The sequence below is a fragment of the Propithecus coquereli genome, unplaced genomic scaffold (genome assembly GCF_000956105.1).
Source record: "Propithecus coquereli isolate 6110/MARCELLA unplaced genomic scaffold, Pcoq_1.0 Scaffold168, whole genome shotgun sequence".
NCBI lineage: Eukaryota > Metazoa > Chordata > Mammalia > Primates > Indriidae > Propithecus > Propithecus coquereli.
The window spans coordinates 2,281,193-2,291,071 of record NW_012141413.1 but is presented as its reverse complement, the minus strand read 5'-3'; the positions used below and the strand labels follow the sequence as shown (position 1 = coordinate 2,291,071).

The 9,879-nt window shown below is 41.8% G+C and overlaps 1 protein-coding gene across 1 annotated transcript in view; it reads left to right on the top strand.

The window, feature by feature from the left end:
- Nucleotides 1-2,683, top strand: part of PARP4 (poly (ADP-ribose) polymerase family, member 4) — a 98,107-nt gene extending 95,424 nt beyond the window's left edge. The window contains exon 36 of the mRNA XM_012641671.1: nucleotides 2,305-2,683. Within this exon, the coding sequence (XP_012497125.1) occupies nucleotides 2,305-2,500 (196 nt within the window). The 3' untranslated portion in view covers nucleotides 2,501-2,683. The remainder of the gene's footprint in view (nucleotides 1-2,304) is intronic.
- Nucleotides 2,684-9,879: the final 7,196 nt, after the last annotated feature.

The following is a 9,879-nucleotide window of genomic DNA, read 5'->3' as shown; positions in this document are numbered from 1 at the left end:
GCTACTCGGGAGGCTGAGGCAGGAGGATCGCTTGAGCCCAGGAGTTTGAGGTTGCTGTGAGCTAGGATGACACCACGGAACTCTAGCCCGGGCAAGACAGTGAGACTCTGTCTAAAAAAAAAAAAAAAAAAAAAAGAATTATTGATAAGTATTTTTAAGTGTCATGTTTAAAAGTAATTCTTACCCCTTGAGATACATATTTACAGGTAAAATTAAAATAAATAAGTAGAACTATTTTTAGACTCTCACAAAGACTGATTAAATTCTTTATTCCCAACAGCATCAAACGTAAAGTAGGTACTCAGAAAATTCTAAATTGAGCATTTCATTGTATGTAATTTATACCTCCATGTTTTAAAAAGCAACACCTCTTTAGTTTGCCAAAACAACTCCTTGAGAAAGGTGGGAATTTATTAAATAAATATCAAGAAAAACCACTTTGAACAACTGGTGGATGAGACTAAAAACTTAGTATTTGATTTCATGGGCATATCCAATGAGGTCCTTCTTCTATGTAGAGTTTTCCCAACTCTGACAGCCATTAGAACAAGGATTAACTTCCAGCCTGCTTTAGAATTGTGATTAGCACAAAGTAGTAAACCAAGATTTTCAAAATTGATGAAGTATATTCCAGCATATTGCTCTTACTATATTACTGCTATTGTGTGAGCAAAATGGTTTGGTGGTATGTTAATAAATAAGACAAAACTATGTTAAATATTTTTATTTCCTGTTTATCATCTGTTTTAAATTTTTTCCCCTATATTTTCTGTTTTAAGATGCACATTACATCAGGGTGTATAAGCAAGATTTTCCTCCTACTTAGACAGTCAACCAAAAAGTTTAGAGGCCAACTGGACTAAAAGAAGGCCAGCTGAATTAGTGAAAATACTTAAAATCAGTTCTATTGCTTTCAGCAATTAGTAACTATAAGTAGACTCATAATTATTGGGAAATGTCAGTCTTTTAAACACTTTAGGCATGCTTATCATTTCGTATGTTCATTTCATCACGACATTCAGCCAGCACTTACTGAGTATTTTCTCTGTGTCAGGGGCTGTTAAGCATGTTAAATTCATGAGTTTTATTAGTTCCCACAACAAACCCATAAGACTCATGTTAGTGTCATCATTGAGGAAACGGAGACTCGCAGCACTGAATGAAAGTTGCACAGTGTCGCTCAGCCAGCACCGTGTGGCTGCAGCCCGGACTCAAACCCAGCTCTCAGCCGCCACACTGTACTGATGGCCCTTTCCCAGGGCACGGGGAAAAGTCAGGAGCGTGGGGGGAAGCTTCAAAATGTGAAGTCCCCCAGCCCCCGCATAGAATTTTCTTTCAAACTTTGGTATATGTTGCCACTTGTTCACTTACACTTTCTAGCAGATGACAGAACAAATGAGGAGGCAGCTAATTAATATTAATGAAAAATCTCAGAATTTTTCAGAGTCTTAAATAAACATGAGTATTTGACAGTCTTGAATATTCATTTGTGTGCACATCATTTTGTGGACACAAACGTGATGTTTATGTGTTACGCACGTTTTACTAGTAAGTTGTTCCTGGCTTATGATACACAAGTAAATGTACGCCAGTTTCATAGGGGACTCTCGGGGATTCTGCCAGTCCCTGATCAAGCTGAGAAATCCTGGTACAATGGAAAGGAGAGAGAAACAGCAGCCTAATTTATAAAGTAGTACTCGGGTTTGTGCTTGAAGAAGAGTGGATTTAGATCCAGAAGGGTAGACAGGGGACAACAATAAACAAGTATACAGAGGCTGGGAGCAGCTTGAGTTGTCGTGGAAGCGGCACATGGAAGCGGGCAGCGATCACACCTGGCGATGCAGAGAGTAAGCTCAAGCAGTTAGACTGGTAGAAAGAAGAACATTCTTAAAATGTCAAGGAGAACTGCTTTTATTAACACCTTGACTGCCACACTAGAAAAAAAATTTTTCCTTGGGACCACGGTGTTTTATTATGAAAATAGAATAAAAACTTCGAAAACAAAACGATCCTTTCTAATTTAATGAAAAATGTGTTACTTTTTATTGTTTTCTGTGCGTGAGTTATAATGCAACTTGAAAAACAGTTCACGCAGCCCCCAAGGTAAAGAGGCGTGTGAGTTACATATGCCTCACGAGGCCCCGGGCTCAAAACTAAATACAACTCACACAGCAGTTAATGTGTTAACTATCTTAATTTTTGACAGAATCATTTTGTCCAATATAATGTGATAGATTTAGTACCTCGTTACCTTTAACATGTAATTATATTCTAAAATCAATGGAAACATTCTTTTTAACCTAGGAATATTCCCTGGGATTTCGAGGCAATAAAGAAAGCGCACGAATGGGTAAGAAGAACTGAGGGACAGTATCCATCCATCTGCCCACGGCTTGAATTGGGTAAAGACTGGGACTCTGCCACCAAGCAGCTGCTGGGACTTCAGCCCATAAACACCACTTCTCCTCTTCCCAGAGTCCTTCATTACAGTCAAGGCTGAACCGAATGAAATTGGATTTGGATTTTAAGCTTTTCTCATGCTTCTGTGTAGAAAATAATCAAACGTTAATAAATGCCTGTCATGAAATTTAATTATGATTTTATGTAGTGTAGCAATCAGTCCCTTTAAAATAAGGTAAATGGAAGCAGAACGGATTGTTTTAACCAACTAACAAGCAATAATAAAATGAAAATTACGATATTACAGTTTTTTGTGTTTCAAAGTTCTAAGGTGATGAGAGACACATGCGGATGGTCGTCGGGGCTCGTTTCTGTCTCCCGTCCAGGAGTCTTGTGGACAGCCGCCCGCTGAACTGAGCAAGCTGGGAGGAGGCAGGGCCTCTGGCTGACTCGCGCTCCTGGCACCGCCTGTCTGCAGGGCCGCGGTGCGGACTCCCCAGTGTGGCCCCTGGGTCTGCAGATGCCAGGGTCCACTTCTTGTCACTTAGAGAAACTGGATGTCCCACGCAGTTCTTTCACAGATCTTGCTTTTGGTGTTGCATATAAAAACTCATCGCCAGACCCAGGGTCATCTAGCTTGTCTGCTGTGTTATCTGGTAGAAGTTTTCTAGTTTTGCATTTTACATTTAGGTCTATGATCGTTTTGAGTCATGTTTTGTGAAAGGTGTGAAGTCGCTTTCCACTTACACAACCATTTGCAGGCCATCCCCCCTCTACCTTTGTGTAAAACCAGATGGATTTCTTTGACTCTCTTGTCTTTTGGCTACACCCCCACCTGTTCTCATTGCTGCCATTCCCCAGATGCCCAGGACTCCCTCAGTCGTGTTTAACGGTTGTCCTGCCTTCACCTTCAGTGACTTCCCATACCCTGATGCCCCGCCTAATGCCCTCGGCTGTCGCTACAAACCGTCTGTTTATAGTGATCTAAATATGAGCATTGAAATTAAATAAAGGAAAAAGGGAAGAGTTCCTGCCTGTATTTGGAAACATTCCTTTCACTAGATAAAGAGCAGAAAGACAAAGTAAGAGAACTCTGTCTAGGTCTTATATGAGAAATAAACCCAATGAAGAAGATGACCTCCTTATTTTAGGTTAGTATCAGCATAAGGAAGAAGAAACCAGGAAAAGTTACTTCTGCAGTGCCAGATAGAGAGGAGCAGGGCGACAGGATGCCTCACGACAGCTGCAGCACAGACCAGTCAGACATATGCTGCCAGCCGATGAGAAGGGATGCCAGCGGTAAGTATTTTTATGCTTTTATCTTTGAAATGCTATACCAGAATTAAAAGTGATTTATACGTTAACATTATAGTACTATGTGATTCTATATTTGTCTATTTATTTACCAGAGAGCTTTATATAATATTTTCATATGTTTTCATATTGCTCTCTAGCATCCTTTCATTTCAACTGGAAAGACTCCCTGTAGTATTTCTTGTAGGGCAGGTCTAGTGGTGATGGACTCCCTCAGCTTTTGTTTATCTGGGAAAGTCTTAATTTCTCCTTCATTTTTGAATGCAAGTTTTACCAGCTATAATATTCTTGGTCAGCAAGGATTTGTTTTTTGTTGTTGTTTTGAAATCACTTTAAATATGTAATCCTGCTCTCCTGTGGCCTGTAGGGTTTCTGCTCATAATCTTATAGGAGCTCCTTTGTATGCGTTGGGTCTCTTTTTTCTTGCTGCTTTCAAGATCCTCTTTGCAATTTTGACAATATGTGATCATAATGTGTCTCCATATGGGTCTCTCTGATATTATCCTACTTGGAGTTCACTGAGCTTTTTGAATTTTTATGCCCATTTATTTACTCAAATTTGTGAAGTTTTTGTACATTATTTCTTCAAGTAGGCTCCTGACCTTTTCTCTCTCTCTTCTCCTTCTGGGATTTTCAAAATGCATATATTGTCCCACTTGATATTGTCCCATAAGCTCCTTAGGCTCTCCCTACTTCTCTGCATTCTGTTTTCTTTTTGTTCTTCTGACTCAGTAATTCCAAATGACCTATCTTCAAGTCTGCTGACTCTTTCTTTTACTTAGTCAAATCCAAACCCCTCTAGTAAATTTTTCCATTCAGTTATTGTATTCTTCAGCTCCAGAATTTCTGTTTAGTTCTTTTTTATAGGTTCTATTTGTTGATAGTCTCATTTTGTGCATGCATTGTTTTTGTGATTTTGTTTAGTTGTTTGTGTTCTGTTTTAGCTCATGGCACATCTTTGAGATGGTTATTTTTACACTTGATCTTAGCCAAAAGTCCGAGAAGCAATATGGTTATTTTAAATTCTTTGTCAGGTAATTCATATATCTTTATCTCTTCAGGCTCAGTTTCTGAAGTTTTATTTTGTTCCTTTGATTGGGCCACATTTCCCCATTTTTTTGTATGCTTTTGTATGCTTTTTTAAGCTTTGGGCACGTCAAACTGGCTTTATACAAGGGAAGACTTTCACCAATCAACCTGGCTAGAGATTTTGTGGATTTTTCAAACCTTTTGTGGTGATGCATCTTATCTGGGCTTGTTTGTGTAATTTCCCAGTGAAAGAGGTTTACTTGCTTCTTATCTGGAGCCTATAATCTCTTGCTGCCCCTGGTATCTGTCTGACTGACTACAGTCTCTCTGTTGCCATACAAGCTGTGGTGCAAACCTTTATTCTTAGTGACCCCAGCCTGGCATCAAAACCGCTGTTGTCATCAGCACTCCAAGTCAGAAGAGACAGAAACCTGCCCCTTAGGCAGGCCCCTGAAGAGCCTGAACACTGGACTCGTGGTTGCTTCTTCTCTTTCCCTCTTGAGGGAGAAGATAAGAGTTGGAATTTTTTTCCTAATCACACTACAGCATGCCATGGAGGGGAAGTGGCTGGGGTAACAAAGAATCCCTCCTTCACCAAACTTTTGTCAGGTTCCTCTGAACCCTTTTTGCAACTAAGCCTTGACCTTTGGGCTTCTGTGTTCATCACAAAACCACATCTTGAAGTTTTAGCAAGAATCCTGCTAAATCAGTTTATCAAGAATCCTCCACTCTTGATATGTGATCACCCTTGATTTCTGATCAACTTCTTTGGGCCGGGTGTGGTGGCTCACACCTGTAATCCCAGCATTTTGGGAGGCGGATCCGTTGTGGCCAGGAGTTTGAGACATGCCTGGGCAACATAGTGAGACCCTGTCTCTACAAAAAAAAAATTCCTCATTCTCCACCATCCCCCAGGCAATATGTGATCACCCTGGCCTGTCTTTAGCAAGAATCCTGTCAAATCAGTTTCATCAGAATGTCCCCCTACCCTTGATGTTTCCTCTTAGTAATTTTCTGTCCACTCATACTGCCCCCCCTACTCCTTGTATATAAATCCCTCCTTGTCCTTCCTCTAACTAGACAATTGTCCTAGCTTTTCTTTGACAAGGGAAGATAAAATGCCATACATTTTCCTACCTGCTTCAGTGCAGGTGCCTGCTTCTCTTCTTGGCTTTGTGCACCTCTGGGTGTTGCCACCCAACCAGGTTCACTGCCCGCTGCCCAAGAAGCAGCCAGTATGCGGAGTCAGCAGGAGAAAGAGTCTTTATTCCACACAGTGCTAAGCGGGAGACAGAAATTTCTCAAATCCGCCTCCCCGAGAACTTGAGAGACAGGGTTTTTAAGGGTAGTTTGGCAGGCAAGGAATTAGGCAATTCGGTTTGTTAATTGGGGCAAAATTATAGGGATGCAGAAATCATCTTCATGTGTTGTTTCAGTCCCTGAGGTCACAGTTCCCAGTTGAGTCAGTTGCCTGGTATGGGCCGCTGGTCTGGGTGAGCCAGCCGATCCACTGGAATGCAGGCCTGGAAGATGTCGTAAAATCTACCTTTAGATTTTTGAAAAGGTGATGTTATCTGCAGAGAAAGTTAAGAATCTCTATGGACACCAGCTATGGTGAAAGTTAAGAATCTTTATGACCACCAGCTGCGTGGTTCCGGAGTGGCAATTACAGGAGGGCAGCTACTAATTATTATTTTTAGCTAGGCCCTTACCACAGTTCTTGCTTTGCACCCCATTATTGAAGGGCAGTTTCATGGGTGCTGCAACCTCTCATCCGGAGTTCTCGGAAAGGCAAACTTGTCCATGTGTTGTTGTTAAGCTGGTGTTTCCATGGGGGACAAGGGCCTGGGCTTCCTATTCCGCCATCTTGCTTACGTCCCTCAGCACTGTTACTTCCTGAGTATGTCGCGACTGGACTTCTGATCTTCCCTGAAACCTGCTTTCCCAGAGTGTTCCTCATCCGGTGACACAGCAACACCGTGCTCCCGTCCAGTACTTAAACCGGAAACTTAGGAATTACCCTTGACTGTGTCCTCTCCCCCCGCATCAAATTATTAACCAAATATTCTTGATTTTGTTTCAGAAGTAGCTGTCAAACCTACCCATTTCCTTTACTTCTATACAGCACCATCCCTTCTCATCTGGGTGATTGTAACAGTCTCCTAAATGGCCTCTCTGCCTCTACTCCAGCCCCTGCAATCCAGTCTCCCAACTGTAGGTAGAGTGATTCTGCTAAAGTGCACGTACAGCCCCGTTATTCTGCCACTTAAAACCTTTCCGTAGCTCTCCACTGTCTTGGGGATAAATTCCAATCTCTTTTAAAAGGTTTACAAGACTCCTATTGTTTAAAAGTCTCTGCTCACCCCTCCAACCTCACATAACAAAGAATTACCTGGCCCAAAATGTCAATAGTGCTGAAGTTGAGAAACCTAGTCCTAGAGGATGGGCTCACACAATAAAGGAGTCAGCCAAGAAAGAGGAAGAAATGGAATCCAAAAAACCAAGAGATCCAACATGAGAAAGAGGCAAAAGAAATCCCCAGGACTTATGCATTATAATTTAAGATAAATGATCAACACCAAGTTATTCCTGCTGCTGTTGGACTTCTTACGCCTTGGAGGCTGCCATGTTAGCTGACACTGGTCTTTCCTCCTTCAGTGTTCCTAATAGGTAGGTTATTCCTGTGCCACCGTGAGCTGTAAGAAGGCAGCCTGAAGATCATATTGTGGGATTTCTGTCAGCTTTAGCCTTGAACCTGGTCCAGAGCGGTACGAGCTTCAGATGCTTTCAAAGCCACAATATGATGTAGTCAGATGGGACTGAGAGTTCCTCACATAGAAAATTTGGTCCTGCGTAAGAAGTGGGTATAAAAAAAGGATTTAGGGACTTCCCTGTGAGCTGCTGGAATTGTGACCTGCCCTTGGAATCATGTATTTCAGTTTCCCTGTTGGGAGGGTGGATTGGGAAAGGCTAGTCTGAGGTCCACATTAGTCTAGGAGGAGTCCAACCGCTAGACTGATAAGGGCCTTGTTCACAGGAGAAGGAGGGTTTTTGTAGGAGAAGCAGGGTTTTTGTAACTCTAGCTGGCTGTTCTACTAGACCTAGAACAGATGACAGGGACAGTGGAGAGTTATTGGCCAATTGCATGACTCTGTCCTTGCAACGATAAAAATAAATTAACCAAGAATTTATCGGAGTGGTGTTGGCGTCTAGAAAAAGAACAACAGAAATTAATAAGCAGGAATAACGAAGATAAAAACAAATTAATGAATTTAAAAAACAAAGGAAAAAGTCAATCAGCAATAGATTGCTAAGGAAAACTAAGGGCTTGATCTTCAAAAAAAATATACACAAACCCTTGGCAAACCTGTGTAAGAAAGAACTAAAAAAACACAAATATACAACATCAGAAATGAGGAAGGGGGAGATACATACATAGATGTGATTAAAAGAATTATGAGAGAATTCCATGTATAATTCTGTGCCCATGAATTTCAAAATCTCAATTAAATGACCAGTTTTCTGGGAAAATATATAAATTATCAAAATCAGATCAAGATGTTAAAAGCCTGAATAGCTCAGTAATCTGTAGGGGAACCACTCCACCATGGCTCCTAGTCACCTTGTGGTATCACCATAGGCCACACAGGCAAAGGCTGGGACCACAGCCATTGTGAACCTTGTGATCCCCTGGAACACAAGAGGATGACAGCTTTAGAGGAGCCGCCCCAGGCCTTCTACCACCTGCCTCCCCACACCCCCTTGAGAGGCTGTCAGGAGAGAGTTTCTCATGGCTGTCCAGTTCTGATGAGGTCTGAAGTTCAAATCCCCAAAGACTACAAATCCCCAAAGCTACAGTCTAGCATTGGACCCTCAGCAACTCGTGTCATAATAATCTAGATCTTTTTGTTTCCATATCCTTTTTGGGGTGTGGGACAAGGACCATGGGGAGCTGGCATCTTAGACTACTCTTCATTTTGCTGTTTATATATATAATAAACCATCCAAACCTAAAGAGGGCTCACTATATCTTTATTGGCTGAATCTGTCAGGTCTTGGCCTTGCCTGCTGCGTGCTGGACATAATCACAGCAGATCAGCTGTCTTTTCTTGGTTTACTAGATTAAGGGATTTAAAAGATTGATAGTGCCCAGTGGCAAAGAGAGCATGGGTAAACAGATACTTCCTTACATTGTTGCTGGAAACAAATACAGAGGGCCCTCCAAGGGCAGATCAAAAATGTAGTTAGTCCTATGATGGTTGCATCTGTACTGAACACGTACAGACTTCATTTTCTTGTCATTATTCCCTAAACAATACAGTATAGCAACTATTTACATAGCATTTACATTGTATTAGGTCATATAATCTACAGATGATTTAAATTATATGGTAGGAGGTGTGTAGGTTATATGCAAATACTACACCATTTTATGTCAGGACTTGAGCATCCGTACATTTTGGTATCTACAGGGGTCCTGGAACCAATCCCCCGTGGATACCAAGGGACAGCTGTATTGGTAAAAGAGAATTTGGCAATATCTATTGCCTTAGTCTAATGTCTTAGTCTGTTTTCTGTTGCTTATAACAGAATGTCAGAAACTTGGTAATTTATAAAGAAATTGATTTCTTACAGTTCTGGAGGCTAGGAAGTCCAACGTTGAGGGTAGGGCACCTGGTGAGAGCCTTCTTACTGATAGGGACTTTCTGCAGAGTCCTGAGGTGGCGCAGGGCATCACATGGCCAGGGGGCTGGGTGCTAGCTCAGGTTTCCCTTCCTTTTTATATAAAGCCACGAGTCCCACTCCCCTGATGACCCATTAATCCATTAACCCATTAATCCATGAATGGATTAATCCATTAATGAAGGCAGAGCCCTCATTACCCAAGCACCTATTAAAGTCCCCACCTCTCAATACTACCACATCAGGGATTAAGTTTCATCATGAGTTTAGATAGGGACAGACATTTAAGCCGTAGCATCTATCAAAATATAAATTACGGCTGGGCGCGGTGGCTCACGCCTGTAATCCTAGCACTCTGGGAGGCCAAGGCGGATGGATCGCTCAAGGTCGGGAGTTCGAGATCAGCCTGAGCAAGAGCGAGACCCCGTCTCTACTAAAAATAGAAAGAAATTA